Here is a 17,155-nt window from a genome sequence, read left to right as displayed (position 1 = left end):
ATATTCGAAACCCAAAAAAATGTTTGTTCTCGATCGAGGAGTATGGTTGATGTTAATTGCTTTGGCTAGTTATTAAAAAAAATCGTTAACAATCCCAGGCATTAAATGATTCAGTGAAGATCATGGATCGTAACTTGAAAACGAAAACAAAGATGTCAGATTTTTATTATATGCCCTTCACTTGAAGCATGGACATTAAAACCAGACACAAACCCAAGTTGCTAGTAGTAGCACTATTAATTTTTGTATGTTGCGTACGTTGTTTTCGATGCTGTCGGGAACCCTAGGTCGACGAAGAACACAATAATTTAATCCATCTTGCTGCAAAAACATCGCCCCCAAAGCGTATATTCAATTCCATTTTATACTCTGTATTGTGCCAATTAAATTTGCAGATAGATATAGATGGAGATGTGTGAGATTTTGGACTCACCTTGTTTGACTTCAAAGTGTTGTTATTAATTTATTGGATCCATCCTCCTGGCTGCAACTCCATAGCACACTTGTTTTGGGATCGGATCAACTTGTGCCAATCCCTCAAAACCAACTTGGCTCCCTTGGGGCTACCAAATTTTTTTGGATATAGGTATAAGTGGGGGTTGTGTTCTTCCTTTAACATTATGCGCCTTTGATCATTCCTTTAATTAATCAATGTGAGACTCTTTTCTATTCTAATACTCAACAAGGCCGGAGATCATCGAGTGCCGAAAGCTTGGCTTGATGAAGATGATTGTTAGGAATAGGAAGTTGAGGAGTGAGTCGGAGTCTGATGAAGATCCAGACTCCTAAGGATAGATCTTAATGGCATGTGAAGTTTTGTTTGAGACCCCAGCAAGCAATTAAACGAAGATGATAATTGGAGTGAAATGAACAAGTCGTGCGATGTCAACCGACTTGGGCCATGCAGGCATCTCAGTCGGTCCCCTAAATTAAATTCTATCATCCGTGGGGGTACCGATAAAATTGATGTCATTTTCGCATGGGGAGTTTCGATTAATCAATCTTTGTTAATCTCAAGGCACACACGGAGAGAGAGAGAGAGAAGGGTTTAAAGGTAAGGGGTTTTGTGAGAAATGAGGGAAGTGTCCTCGATGTTTAAAAAAGTAGTGTCTGTCCAAAGCAAAGCTTAATTAGGTTTTGTGAATAATAATGAAACGAAGAAGAAAGAAGCAGCTAAGGTCAAACTCACTGTTTTGAACATTGAGACAGTCCAGGAAGCTACCGGCAGCAGTTGGGTGATTCGTATGCTTAATTAATGGCCCCTTTGACCATCTCCACATTGTCCTCTTGTTCCCACTTCCCATTCCAGCTAGACCTTACTTAATAATTAGTCCCTCCGTTTATCCAAGTTATAAAGTTCATTTGAGATTTTTGGTTTAATTCTGAACATAAAGTTTATTATACCCTCTTGTCTCTTGTACTTACATGTCCGTATGTGACTTACTTTTGATTGGGGGATTATATATTAAAAATCTTTTTAAGTGCGCTCAAGTGAGATTCTTTGCAATAAACCGATCGACTCTCGCGCATCAAGATTCCTAATTAAACACCAATGTTTGGAGGATTTGCGTTCACTACTACATTTACTTCAAATGAACATAAAAATCATGCATTGATATGAAATATTAATGGTAAGACAATTATTATATAGAGAGTGTACAAACGCAGATGCTTATTCAAGTGTAGCATGAGGCAGACACAAAGCCCAAGCCTCCTTTGGGCTTGCATATCGCTGATAATGATGAGAGACTATCTACTATATATTCATATACATAGATACATACATATATATATATAGAGAGAGAGAGAGAGAGAGGCAAAAGCGAGTGAGATTTTTGTAGCTTGAGAGAGAGATTTCTAGGGTTGATTACAGGAGGAGGGTGAGGGGACCATAGCTTTATACACAAAAAGAAAGAGCAAAGTCTAATGGAAGGCTGAGACACACAAAGGAAAGGACCCCAGATCTTCACAAGAATAGAGAATTATTGTGAATATCTGATACAAGTTTCTGTGCTGTGTACATATATACATGTTTAATTAAATGCAACCCCCAAATACAATGACTTTATTAATTACAGACACATGCGTTTCATTTTGCACAAGGAATGGCTAGGAAAACTTCAAAAATTGAATGGCTCAAATCAGTCCCTAATTCTGATGATTTATTTATTTATTTTTTAGGTTGCATTACACATATAGTACGAAAATAGATTGTGTACATATGATGCATTTGAGGGAGGGAAGGAGACAAGTACAAAAATATTCCCTCTAATCTCTTACAGGAGTATAAGATGTTTTAGGTAAATTAAAGAAAAAATGTTAAACTGTCTTATTTGTACAAAAATATTCAAAAATTCCAATTATATTCTTATTAAATAAAGAGATCCCTTATCGAATCACGAGACGACTATTAATTCTAAGGATATAAATAGAACACCGATCAATTAATATTCTAACTATACATCTTATAATTTGGACTAACTTTTTTATTTTAAGAAGGCTCCTTTTATATATAAAAGGAATTGGAGGGACTAGCCGATCAAAGAAATTGGAGGGAGTAAAATCATATTATTTATATATATACACGTTGTATATACTCCTTCCAATCTTGTTTATAAGCTTCAAAATTGAGAAGGAGTGTGGTCCATTTTATAAGTTTCAATTTGAGTTTATTTTAATATTTAGTGCTTTTTTTTAATATTGCTCTTAATTATTTCTTTCTTATTGCATTTTTCACACATTTTTTATCAGTCTATTTCTAACATTTTTATTATTTTTAATTAATTTTAACTCTTTGTTTATTATTTATGAATTACTTATTTAAAACTTATAATAAAGACCAGATGCGAGGGGAGGCGAGGGAGTATGGAATGATATTTGATTGTGTTGGCCTTTGGAAAAGCAAAGCCAAATGGTAAAGGATAACACATACCAAAGCTCTCTCGTAGTTGCGTAAAAGGCATTTAATAAAGCCTTTCCATTGCAATATGAATCATCTTTCTTTGTTTCTTTCTAAATACCCAATAGGTGATTCTGCTTTAATTTGTTTCATGAAAGGAATAAGAAAAGAAGAAAATCAAACCGTTGTTGCTTTCAAGCTATTATGCTTCTCCATAACTAAAATCTTTCCTTTCACCCTTTCCTTCACTTTTCTCTCATCACACCTCTTTTCTTGGGTCTCAGCATAAATTCTCAGAATAAATGCCCCTGACCTTGCAAATTTTAAAGTTTTTTTTTATTCTTTGCATTTTTTACAACACCTGCTGTACAATACTCTAGCTAGTTAGCATTCATTTGGAATAATTTATAAGCAATTTTTAAATTATAATTTATAAAATACGAGATAAGTATATGAAAAAAATTATCTTAATTTACGTGAAATGTATTTATAAGTACTTAAATAACCCAATCTAAATGAGCACCTAAACTTTCACTTATTTTGTATTACCTTTGATCAATAATATAAAAGCCAGATTAATTAACATTCAATTTGGCTCTAAATATAATATTTAAATTTATTCTGTCTCTCATATTTATCTATTTTTCAAAATAATCCTCGTAACACATGTTAAAGATTCTATCAAGTGGTAGTTTTGATTAATATACATGATTAGTAAGAGTGTTGTAGGAAAGATAACATCTATTTATTACAAATAACTAACTTAACAAATTTTCTTAATATATTCAAATTAGTCAATGAATTATTATTAAACACTAGAGGTAGTACTATATTTGAATTTGTTATATCTTTTTTGGAAAAAAAATCCCCTAAACATTGCCTCAAAATAAGTAAGATGTATAATGAACAAGTTTTAGGGGGGATTGTTCGAGTAATTATTTTGAAATTCACAATAAAATTAAAATCGCATGGAAAAATTAATTTGAAAACGAGTTTTGAGTACAGTGATAGAATGTTGGAAAATTGTGGCTGTTGTTGGTGGTCGTAATGAAGTAATTAAATTTAATGATATAGAAATGCATATTAGGTGGTATAGTAGTGTGTTTTCTTGAAGAATTATTAGTGGGAAATTTCGTAGGAAGAAGGCCAAAAAAAGTTTCAGTTATCAAAATGTTTTTCAAAGTCCTTTTTAGAAAAAATACGACAAAATTCTCTTTCCTTGCATGGAATAATAATTGTGTTCGGTAATTAATGATTTATTATTTGGCACCGTCTCTATTGCATTTTCTATTTTTCTTTCTTTGTTTTCAAATCTCAAAACAGGACAACAATTACATGTAATGCTTTCGTAAACATGACCAAATACTGATGAAAAATAATATTGAATCTTACTTTTTTGTTCTGTGACCAAATTTAATTTGTGTCTAACACATTATTCAAAAAAGAAAGCGATACTTAGTTACAAGAGAACACAAAAAAGACATATAAAATCAAATCAAGCGAATGAAATCTTTTAACTGTACGTGGATCAATTAACCCAAGTTTAAGGTCAAAAAGTGAAATTAACTTTCACTTGCTTTGGGAATCACGTTGGTGTGACTGACGCGCGCAATTAGAATAACAATGATCTATTAAGGGAGGAAAGCATTATTTGCCCATTATATAAAATTACCCAACAAAAAGTTGTCAAGCCTACAGTTAGGACATTCAATAGGTTCAGCTTTAATAATCAAAATCAAATCAACAACTGCAAGTCCCTGTTCATGATAATTCTTTATTGCCAATTACCTTTCATTATTGGGTTAAGGTACATCCAACACTCCCAAATATTTTGTTAGGTGTACCCAGTGGTCTAAATTAATTTATGGTACAATTTTACCCTCAAAGTAATTAAAATGGTGTACCAGTATTCCATGCTAACAGATTTGGTACTTTGACCGTTAAATTGATGAGTCAGCACAAGTTTGACCAAAATAATCTGACCTGACATGTCTATTAAGCAGGTAATGTGGAATTTTTTTCAGGGTTAAGGTGCATCCAGCACCCCTAAGTATTTTTCCAGGTACACCCAGTGGCCTAAAGTAATTTATGGTGCATTTTGCCCTCAAAGTAATTAAAATGGTGCACCGGTATCCTATGCTAACAAATCTGTTACTTTGACTATGAAATTGATGAGTCAGCACAAGTTTGACCAAAATAATCTGACTTGGCACGTCTAATAAGCAGGTGATGTGGAATTTTTTTCGTCTGCCACTGCTTTGTTTTCTCTGTTCAGTAAATGCTCTCTTCGGCTCTTGGAATTTTTTTCAGAGTAAGAAATTTTTTCAGAGATACTCCTCTAGTCCTATTTATAGGATAGAAAAAGAAGATATTTTTTGATTCTATTTATAAGGCACTGAGAGAAATTTTTTGTATGGATATACAAATTTACCCCTCATTTATTATTGTGTTGACTTTGTTTATATGAGGTATAATGTATATTAAATAGGGATAAAGTTGGAAAGTTATTAAAATTTAAATGAGAGTTAATGAAGTTTAAGGTTTTCCTTGGTCTGTGTGAAACATGTTGGAAGTGCCTTATAAATAGAACCAGAGGAGTAATATTCAGACAAAACAATGGAATTAATAAGAAAAGCCATGTCACCTGCTTATTAGACATGCCAGGTCAGATTATTTTGGTCAAACTTGTGCTAACTCATCAATTTCACGGTCAAAGTAATAGATCTGTTAGCATGGGATACCGGTGCACCATTTTAATTACTTTGAAGGCAAAATTGCACCATAAATTATTTTAAGTCACTAGGTGCACCTGGAAAAATACTTGGGGGTGCTGGATGCACCTTAACCCTTCATTATTCACCAAATTACATTTTCCTTCTTCTTGATTTTTATCCAATAACTTCCAAAATTGTGGTAATTAGATGGAAAAATTAAGCTTACCATAAATTCAAGAGCAACGAATATTTAGTTGCTTATAAAGTACAAAGCTTTTCTGTCCTTAAAAAAAAATGATGATATGATATTCTCCGAACTTACAAAATAATAATTATCACATTTAAAAATAATATTTTATTTATTTTTTATAATTCTATTGCTATGATCATACGAATTAGATACAAAAATTATATTAATTTATTGAAGAGATATGAATTCTTAATTTGCTATACTATAATAAATAAAATATTTAGGAAAATGTTATTATATATTTACTTAATTTTCTTAAATTAAAAAAGCCATATATCTTCAATCTTATAAGTGGAACACAAAGGCACTTCTTCAAAAGCTATTTATGATGAATCAAGAAATGTCAACGATCTCATTTTGCTCAAATTAGTTCGATTTTAAGTTTCTGACTAAATACCTTCTACTCCATATCAGCTAAATACACACACATCCATATCAGCTAAGTACGACAGAAAGTTTCATTTACCAAAATGTTTTTCCGAGTTCCCAGTTTAAGCTTTGAGCCAAACCAAACTCCAGGCTGGTTCATTAGTTTCTGATGCGGTTTGATTTTTTGTTCTCTAAATTTAACAAAAATATTTTGACAAAAAAATTAACAAAAATATGTGTCCTATTAAAAGATATTTTATAACCATCTAAAATTTCCTCCCCCTTTGTCACACTTCTGAATATATCCTTCAACATTCCTACGTATTTTTCCGCAACGACATAATATCATAACATAAATTTTCTTGGAAGGTCGGCAAGGAAGCATTATCACACAACTTTATTTTCTTACCAAAATTAAGACACATTCTTCAACAGAAACAAAAACACGGCATGAAAGTAAAAGGTTAGGAGACTTATCCCATTCCAAAATTATTTTTTAAAATTATTATCTACTTCAAACTAAGGCATAAATTTGAATTAGTATTAAGACAACAATAATTTTATTTAAGGTACAAATAAAATAAAATTATCAATAAATATATAGACCAATTGATTGCAATTGAGACTGATTACCCACTCTGACTAATTGCTTATGCCATTATTTAGACACATTTTCATTCATCGTAATTTTTTACATATGTGAATGAATATGTGAATCTCGTAAAACTTGACAATCACATTGATTACATTATTAGGACCATCCAATGTTTGAACCCTAACATTCGTACGAAATCATAGAATTAATATTTGATAGAGCTCCACGACCCACCAATACATTGGCGTTTCACGTGTGTGGTGTATGATATGTGTGCGTGTGTTTCATTTAATTTGCTTTAGTAATGAGAAGTAATCGAGTTAAAGAGAGTTTCAATTTTTGTTTAATTTGGAGCCAAATTATTTAAGAGACCTATAAAAAAAATTAAGGGACTTCGATTTCTATTTACGCTTCCTCATCTTTGTTTATAATTCTATGTAGTGTCTCCCTACTATATACAGAAAAAGAGGTTCAATTAACCTCTTGACCTATTGTTCCCGTTGCAAATTTTTGCAATAAACCTTCCATGATTTAAATTTGGAAATCTTAATTATGTAAAATAAGCTGAACATCTTTCCTGTAATTTTATTACTAGTTTTTAATATCATCAACCTAATCCAATTTTCTTGCCTACAATGTCTATTATATTTTTTTTGTAATTATTATATCAATATTTTTATCTGTTTTCATTACATTTTTAATGTATGGACATATGAGTCTTTTTAAATCGTCAAAATCACTTTTATCTTGATGTATTCTGTTAAATTAAAGATCCATCTATCCTAATCGAACCAAAAAAATCTATAACACCCTTCATATTTAGTAGAGTTCATAAATATCTCCTTTCAATTTAGATCAAATTACACATGCCACCTGTCTATTACAAAATCCAAGAAAATTCCGGGTAAATCACTTTTTTGTTTAGGGATTGGTTTGTGCTAGTTTGCAAGAATATAGAAGAGATTTGTGTCGGTTTTTGCAAGATTCAATAGATATCTGTACTTATATAATTTAGTACTCTAGAATGATTGTGGCCGACTAAATTAATAAAATAGGGGTCAAATTTAACTTTCTGATCTTGCAATTAGGGGGAAAAGGTCAAAGTAATCTTGTACCAATTTCATCTTACCCTTCACATTTTCCATCTGTATACAGGGACGAGCTACTATATATTTTGTGAAGACAAAGTTTAACCTCTGAGAGATACATCTCATCCATATAATATAATGTACAAGTAAAGAATGGAGGGGCAGATGTGACATTTCACGGTGGGTACAGTATCTATAAGCACCCACAAATATACCTTTGAAGTTATCTTGAAGAAGGATTAGCAAAGAGGGAAAATGACAATAACAACAAGAAGTGATGCTGATGGGTCCAAATATCAAAATCTAAAGTTATTATTCAAACAAAGAGGGAAGGGAATGTGGATGATATGATGTGATTTGTGGAGAGATTTAGGGTTTCATGGTGACCACAATGAGTGGTTTCTAATAATTGGGTGTATAATTAGCCAAAATCCAAGCCCCAAATAATAATAATTCAGGTGTTGAAATTTGTGATCAGTCACGTTGCAGTAAATAAAAATCCCACAAAAAGTAATAATAATACCAGTATTGCTCTGCAGAAAAGGAAGGAGCAGAGAGAGAGAGAGAGCCCTAGGTTTCAGTTCAGTGAGAAAGAGAGAGGGAGAAACTCTCTGTACGTGTGTGGGGGATAGAAAGTTATGGGTTGCAGAGGGACAAATTATGCACACGTTAAAGGTTATATAGCAGTAAGTTTTCTCGTGCTTTCTTCCTTTCGTTTTTTTTTAAAATAAAGAAAATCACAGCTAAAAAGAGAGTATATTTGTGATAAAAAAAAGGGAATAACAAAAGCTTCAAAACTTATAATTTCACCTTTTCCTTTTCATCATTTTCTTTTGTTTATAATTTCCTTTTCCCTATCGTCCCTTTGCCATTTCCTTTCCACATCCTTTATTACCCTATACTCTCCGACGTCCACAAAACAAAACAGCTCTCTCTCTCTCTCTCTCAAGTGTCATTTTCTCACATATACTTCACACAAAAGAAACAGCCATTCACTTCATCCCCTTGTCATTTCTTCTTTCTCTCCGTGTGTCCTTGCCCCATCTCCTGTCCATTATCTCAAACATCTCTGCAAACATCTCTTCCCCTTCCCAATTCATTCATCTCACACCCACAAAATCTAAACCCACTCTGATTAACTCAGACACACACACGTATATAGTTCAAATACCGCACTGTGTTATAAACATCTTGCAGAAAAATTGCCTGTTTTTGGAGAAGAAGATATAGCTAGCTAGGTGGGAAAATCACAGAAGGGGAAATTGGTAGATGGAGTTCTTTCCGGCACAACCTGATTTGTCGTTGCAGATTAGTCCTCCAAACTCGAAGCCCACATCAGGATGGAGGAATAGTGGGACACATCAGGATCAGCTTGATTTGGGGTTCTGGAAGAGAGCTTTGGAAACCAGAAGCCCATTGCTTTCATCAGTGCCTAAAACTGACACTAGTAACTTTTTTGACCTTTCACTCTCCAATAATTCCAACCCAGTTCCTACATTAACGCCTTCAATTTCTTCCTCGGATCACCTCGCTCACCAACGCTTCCAAAAAGCTCCGTTTCAACACCAACACCCACCCTTGACACAAGACCTGGGATTTCTCAGACCTATCAGAGGAATCCCGGTGTACCAGAACCTTCCTCATCATCCTCATCCCGGAACTCTTCCTTTCTCTCAAGTTCAGAATCTGGATGCTTCTATTTCAGCTGCAGTTAACAACACGACCACCTGTACAAGCTCCACCACCCCTTTTCCTTTTCATCATCATCATGGTCAAGGTTTGATGAGGTCGAGGTTCTTGTCTCATCGCTTCCCTACCAAGCGCAGCATGAGAGCTCCCAGGATGCGGTGGACTACCACCCTCCATGCTCGCTTTGTTCATGCCGTTGAGCTTTTGGGTGGCCACGAAAGTATCCTTCTTTTCATTCTTTTACTTTTCCCCTTCCCTTTCTTCTTCTCCTTCCGCTTACACCCATGATTAATTTCACTTTCTTTTTCTTCTTCTTCTTCTTGGTGTGTATCTTATTATAGCTCATTAATTAATCTTATAATTCCCTTTGGGCTTTTAGGGGCTACACCCAAATCCGTTCTCGAGCTAATGGATGTCAAGGATCTTACTTTAGCCCACGTTAAATCTCATTTACAGGTAGTTAATTCAACTGTTTTTCATCGATCTGTGTGCAATGTTCTAAATTTTCCTTAATTTCTTTGTTCACTATATTGCATATGAAGCAATTAATTCATATTTATGCTGGGAATCCAGTTACGGGCTCTCCTTGCAAAGAGTGTCTCGTATGTATCATATCTCAGCTCTTCTTTTTTTATTATATCTGTGAGCTCTGTATCTGCAAGCTCATAAACAGCTTTTTGCCTGGAAGATTGAACCCCCCCATGTTCAAGAAAAAATCAATTCTCTCTCTCCCCGAGAGAGAGAGAGAGAGAGGTACTAATCGATTTCTGAAAACGAGTAAGACAAAGCCCCCAGAAATTTCAAAATGAGTCGCAGCCAAGCCTAGAGAAGTTAATTAATTCATATTTTCGTCCACTTCTTATATAAAATGACGAATCAGATTTATAGAAAAGAAAAAATGATGATGAGCAAGTACAGAACACCATCATTTCTCAATGATCTCTTCCTCAGATGGGTTACCCTAACCCTGTACCTACTTAACCATGGTTAGTCACATGGTTCCATGCATGTACATACGTATATTCATACACCCATACATCACCAGAGACCATAACCATAAATGCTTCTGCTTCACACCTAGTACTGCACTGTCTACCAATTTAAACCTTACAGGCTCCTTTTCTTTTCTTTGTTTTTTATTCTTTTTTTTTTTAATGGAGTTGCTTCTTTTCTGTGAAGTTCTTCGGTTTCTGCTAATCATCCTCGAGTAGTTACGTCGTACAATTTGATAGCAGATTTTTACCTCTCATATACTGATAGTGATGATCAACAAATTTCAACATTTTCCAGATGTATCGGACAGTGAAAACCACAGATAGAGCGGCAGCTTCTTCTACAGGTTAGATCTTATTATAAGTTCTCACAATTTGTCATTAAGATTAGTCTTGGCTAATTAATAACTCTTTTCTTTTGTTGATTTTCTGACTTTGTTTTTGTTTAATCCTGAAGGCCAATCGGACGGATATGATAACGGATCATCTGGGGATACTTCGGAGGAATTAACGTTTGACATGAACAATCTGAGAAGATCCGATCTATCTCCCAAGCAGGGAAGACAAAGTGTTCAACAAGAAAAGGAATATCACCGCCTCTGGAGCAACTCTTCCAGGTATTAACGCTTTTAATAGTTATAATTGATACATGATTACTTGCAATTAGCTTCACTGTACAATAACAGAAGGAAATATCTAAATTCCAACCAGCGGTCACTTGCATTTGGTGATCAAGTTGGATTGATGTGTTCCTTGTTTAATTAGCTCCATGTGAAAACGTTGTTCATTTCATTTTTTTTTCCATTATAAAGTTCTCATAATGTTCCATATACTGTATATATATGTTTAGCCAGTCATGTTGCAAACTTTGTATGTGATTTAGAAACACTAGGGTGTGTGTGTGTGTGTGTTTGTGTGATGAGAGAGAGACCATTATGTCTTCATGCATATGTCTATCTTTATATATTCACATGAGCATCTCTCTCCCCCCCCCTATAAACTCATATAGATACAAACATAGCTAGGCGCAAAAAATCACAAAAAGAATAAATGATGATTTCAGGTTTTGCTTTGTGCTGTCTGTCCAAAACTCCATGATGGGGTAATAATTAATAATCTGTATTAGCTAGTGGGGGATGGAAAGGAAGTAAAAAAGAAAGAAATCCGCTATAGATCCTCCTCCTCCTACTACTACCACAACCATATTCCAAGAAGACATGAGAGTTTGATATTGCCAAAATCTACCTCAAAAATAGAGATATCTCTTTCTTTATGATTTTGTGGGGCTCATACATAACCCTATTTACAATGGGACCCCCGAAAGCTTAGCGTCAAAGCTAAGCCCTTCTCACCCGTTCTTGGAAAACTATCTTCCTGTCAAAGCTAGCTATATGCCCCCTTCGAAATTTCAAACTTCCTCGCATGTGGCCTTTTATATATATATATATATATATATATATATATAAGTAGACAGTAAAAGATGGCTTTCTTTTATCAGTATGCTTTTTCTTGTGCATGGCTCTCTGAGTAATTGGAAATATTCTCTCATTTTTGTAACAGAGAAGCTTGGTTGCATGGGAAGCCAAAGGAGATTGATTCTGTTGGGAACAACAATGTTAGTTGTCTTGAGGTATAATTTTTTAATGCATTCTCTCTGATCATCATCACCTTTATTTCCGAAGCTGGAGTGTTTGTTGGCAAGCTTTATTTATTTTTAAGCCAGCATCTCTATCTGTGTTTGGAATTATTATCATATAATAATGCATACTTGAAAGGGAGGTGAGAGGAAAAGGGAATACGTTTGATCTTTTTCCATCTAACCATGCACTACATACATTATTGTTTTTATGGAGATGGGAAAAGGAAAAGGCTTTTCAAAAGCTGCTTTGTCCTTCCCTATTTTCAAATTTGTGGGGAGACCTGTCTTTTTCACAGTTTTACAATGGTTTTGAAGGGGGTGGAAAAAGAATTCTGCTTTAACTCTATCATCCCATTTAATTTATTAATATTGACCGTATTAATTAATCTTGACCCTATAAACCCTAGCCACCAACTCCTTTTGACCCAATAATGGTGTACAAAATTTTAAGGACGATGTAATTCTTAATTAGTACTAGTATATATGCATAATATGTTAATCAAAACTTCAAAAACTATCTAAATTATGTGTAACATTGCGTTTTATTATCTCAAACCCTTACCTTATTGAATTTTAACTGCTCAATGTACGAGGAATTGAGACGGCATGCACGCACGGATTATAATTTTATATTATTCAAAAAACTTGTATGCAGCATTGCAGCTACACACACACACACACACACACACAGAGTGAGTGAGTGCGTCAGATCCAGTGGCATATATATAAACTTGGAAATTCAGAAGGATATTTTTTGGGCTTCTTTTTAATAATGTTCCCGTACTGTGTTTTATTTTTGTTCTTACGTTTATACTCTTTTGCTGAATTTACAGAAAGAGAGAATATCAGATGGGAGCTCATCGTCAAGCATTTCAGGATCAAGTCCTAAGAAGCCTAATCTTGATCTGGAGTTCACTTTGGGACAGCCAATATGAGATCTCTCTCTCTCTCTCTCTTCTTTGTTATTCTGATATAGTAGTATTATTAATCATTTCGAAAAAGGAATAATTATATTTTTCTCTGATGAAAGAGATATCTAGCAAGCTATATATCTGTAGGGCTGGAATGAGAATCAGGTACCTGCTGAGAAAACCAGAGAAAAAGGAAGCTAAACAATACGAAAGCGAAGGGGGAAAAAATTAAAAAGAAAAGGAAAGAAATGAAAAGGAAAAGAAAAGCAAAGCAAAAAAGAGCTAAAGAAAGACAAGGAGACAAGAAAGACAGAAAGCAACAAAAGGAGAAGAGAGCAGGAGAGAAAGGGAAAAAAGTAAAGAAAGAAAAAGAACTCTTGTGGGATCCAAATCAACGTATTTTATGTTTGTTCGTAAATATATGAAATCTAATTGGATTTATATGGTGTTTTGCAATCTGCGAGAGAAAGAGACAGGGGAGAGAGAGAGATCAGAGAGAGCTTTACCTATATTATCGCTGAGTATGAAGCAATCCCTAGTAATTATTGTAATAGCACTTTAATTTAGATTTATGAAATACTTAAATTTTATTTTTTTCCTATATATATATATATATATATATAACGAGAGTATGTTATTCTATTTAATCTTGAATATAAATGTTGTGTATGCTCATATATCTAAAGAAAATGTAACATAAATGAAAGTAATAATTGTGAGTGGAATATACTATCTTCGGTCTTTAATATAAGAGATAATTAACTAATTTAAGTATATTAAAAAAATTAGTTAAATTAGTTATTTGTAATAAATAAGTATTATCTTTCCTAAAATATTATTGTCAATCAAGTTTATTAGCTAGAACTATCTTTATTAGAATGACTACCTTAGAAGAAAATAGATAAAAATGAGAGACAAAATGAATTGGAATTTTATAATTAGGACCAAAATAAAAACCAAACAAGCTCTTATATTAAGTACAGAAGGAAGTATCATCTTACATTGTTTCACTCATCAAATATTCCCTTCTCTATGATCTATCGCTCTCGCTGAATGTGTTATATATGCGCGTGAATGTAAGGAATTTGGTGTGATTGATCGATGCTAGACACCGTCACATGCTTTACACTTTCGGAGGAAAGGAAAGACCTGAGAATATGGACTTTATAGTCACGAAAAGAATTGAAACATAGTCATCAAGAGATGATTGAAATATATGAAAAGGGCAATGATAAATAATAAAGTGAAAGGGGAAAAAACAAAGAAATAAAAAGGAATCTTATATATATATATATATATATATATTCTTCTCTCATGCTCAGGGAATTTGATTTTCCGAGGAAATTGCTAACCCATACGAAAATCAATATGTCTCCTTTTTCATGCCCATACCTAAAATCGTTATCTAAAGCATATATTCTTTCCGCTTTCATATAAAGCATTTGCGTATGAAATTCAACCATTTACTTCAACACACACATACACACACATGATTATTGCCGACTACAAGTCATATTAGAGTATATTTTTTTGAGTTTGAAAGGTACTAGAATTATGCACATGTCATCTTTGTTTTGAATTAATGACAACGATCAATCTAGAAGAAAACAAAGATTCTTTGAAAAACACAGCATGGAAATATGTGAAACAAGCAAAGAATAATTAAGCAATTCTACTATGAACTTGTTGGAATTCAAGTGTGAGTCGTATTGGATAAATTTAAACTAGGGAATATGAATTTATGTTTATAAGACTTGTAATTTTATCGGGTCATGCCATAAACTTGCTATTACAATTTGAATGTCAAGGGAAAAATGATCAACAAGAAAGATTGATTAATTTATGATGTTCTTTCATATTGTTTCATCGTCTTAATCTCATAATAATAATTGTCGGTAGAGGGAATTGATCCAAAATAACGTGCACATAAAATGCCGCACATTTACTGGATGAAGTCTCACGACTCTTCTAGCCGTTAATTAGATCATAGGATAAAAGGACGATGATACGTTTCCTAATTAAAAAGAAACAAATCTATAAAATGGGTCATGGATGATATTACTTGAAGTCGTTAGCATTTTCTTTATTTAGAGAAGCAGTGATAACTAAATAATTAATAAATGAAAGTGTTAAAAATTGATAAGAATTAAGAAACATTATTAACAAAAGTTGACTTCATTGATAAAGGTGCAACTCATACTTTGATGAGCACCTTAAACTCATCAGATCTGGACCATTTATACTCGATTTAAATGGTTCAGATTTAAAATTTTTAATTAATTATTTTTTTAAAAAACTATTTTTTGAAAAAAATGACAGTTAACAAATCATCACTATTTTAGATTATATATATTAAAATAATTATTCTGAATAAATATAAATAAAAAAGAAAACAAATCTGAACTATCTAAATGAGATATGAATGATTCAAATTTGATGAGTTTAGAGTGCTCATCAAAAGGATAAACACCAAAACTGATTCCCTGGTTTCTATTACGCGACACTAATTCACATAAATCCATGAATGATAGTTATCTCCATTAATAATGGAATTTCGAAGGAAAAAAATATATGAAGAGTCACATTTATGTATTAATTACAGGAACAAATTAACAAATAATCATTAATGACTCTTCAAGTGATTTACTTTATAGATAAAATAATCTTTTTAGAAGGCAATGGAGATTGGAGAGGATACTTTATAAGGGCATAATACAAAGATCTTATCGATACCTAACTCTGAGTTTTTTTATATCTATTTTATCCTTAACAAGTCTTACATCTCAGATTCATCTAAACGTTTAGTTTAGCCCAAAAAAGAAAGCTAAGGCATTGCAAATTATCTAAATTATGTGAGCGATGGACAAAAAAATATAACCTGAGTGTACCCATAACCATAACACACATATGTAGAGGGAATCAATTAGGTGATTCTATATGTGTACTGCGTACTTTTGACGTTATGTGAAATGATCATACACAGAAATTGTTAGTACGAACGATATTTTAATTTGTTCTGATACTTCAAAAAAAAAAAAAGAGAGACTCAAAAAGGTCACACGACAATGCCTTGTATTCACAAATAGGAGTATATTCATATCATTCACTACTCTTCAGGTCCTTTTTTTTCCCCCCGGCCTGAACTACTCTTCAGGTCCTTTTATTAAATGTTACAACGAACCCCTTTAAATTGACTATGGGTTTGAATTACTTTCAGGAAAAAAAAGATCAATACTATAAAAAGAAAAATGAATGCCCAATTGTCAACGACAATTGAATTGAGTGAATAAAACTCGATATATATCACTTAAACAAAATTTGTCGAAAGAAATTTAGGAGTATTTTTCAATAATCACGTTTGTTACAAAAATTACGTCCATTTCAATTATGGTTAGTTAAATCATCATCTAACGATGGCCTAATAGTCTAAGTAAAATTATAGTCACTAAATAACTATGATTAGACGCGCATTTCTCGAAGTGATGGATCAGTATTTGATTTTATCCAGATTATTTAGGTGTCTTTTGGCCAAAAAAAAAAGATTATTTAGGTGTCAAAATCATGGGTTCTTTATTTACAGTACTATTTGTGAGTGACTCTTGTGACAAGGAATATATACTGGCATAATCAAGTTGTAGAGTAGTGTGAACTTAATGAGGAAAATTTGAAACCAGACGATGAATACATGGAAATGATTGATATGATATAATTAAATTAATTGTAAAGAGGAATCAATAATTGGAGGGAAAGAAACACGAAGCAGAATTTTTTTTAGTACAGTCAAAAAGGAGTCCTACAGGGACAGTTTTCTCAGCATATAGTAAGTTTTCTTTTTCTTTCTCTACCTTTTTGTGTAAGTTTCTTCCTCTCTTCCAAGCTTCAAAGTTACCCGTGTTCATTCTAATTATCCTTCTATCAAGGCATCTATTAATTTAGCCTTTCCCTCCACCACTTTGGACTTTAAAGGCTCTTTATTATGTATGTACTCATAATTTAATAATATACAACA

The 17,155-nt window shown here is 33.0% G+C and overlaps 1 protein-coding gene across 1 annotated transcript; it reads left to right on the top strand.

The window, feature by feature from the left end:
• The first annotated feature begins 8,854 nt into the window (after positions 1-8,854).
• Positions 8,855-13,284, top strand: LOC114714125 (probable transcription factor KAN2). The gene is made up of 6 exons (XM_028898825.1): positions 8,855-9,824; positions 9,984-10,060; positions 10,895-10,943; positions 11,054-11,213; positions 12,157-12,226; positions 13,069-13,284. Exons 1-6 carry the CDS (start codon positions 9,185-9,187, stop codon positions 13,168-13,170), a joined length of 1,098 nt encoding a protein of 365 aa, XP_028754658.1. The 5' UTR covers positions 8,855-9,184; the 3' UTR covers positions 13,171-13,284.
• Positions 13,285-17,155: the final 3,871 nt, after the last annotated feature.

This window comes from Neltuma alba, unplaced genomic scaffold, assembly GCF_004799145.2.
Source record: "Neltuma alba isolate B1F8T4 unplaced genomic scaffold, ASM479914v2 tig00011487_pilon, whole genome shotgun sequence".
NCBI classification, from domain to species: Eukaryota; Viridiplantae; Streptophyta; class Magnoliopsida; order Fabales; family Fabaceae; genus Neltuma; species Neltuma alba.
The sequence above is the reverse complement of the archived record's forward strand: the minus strand, read 5'-3'. Positions and strand labels throughout refer to the sequence as shown.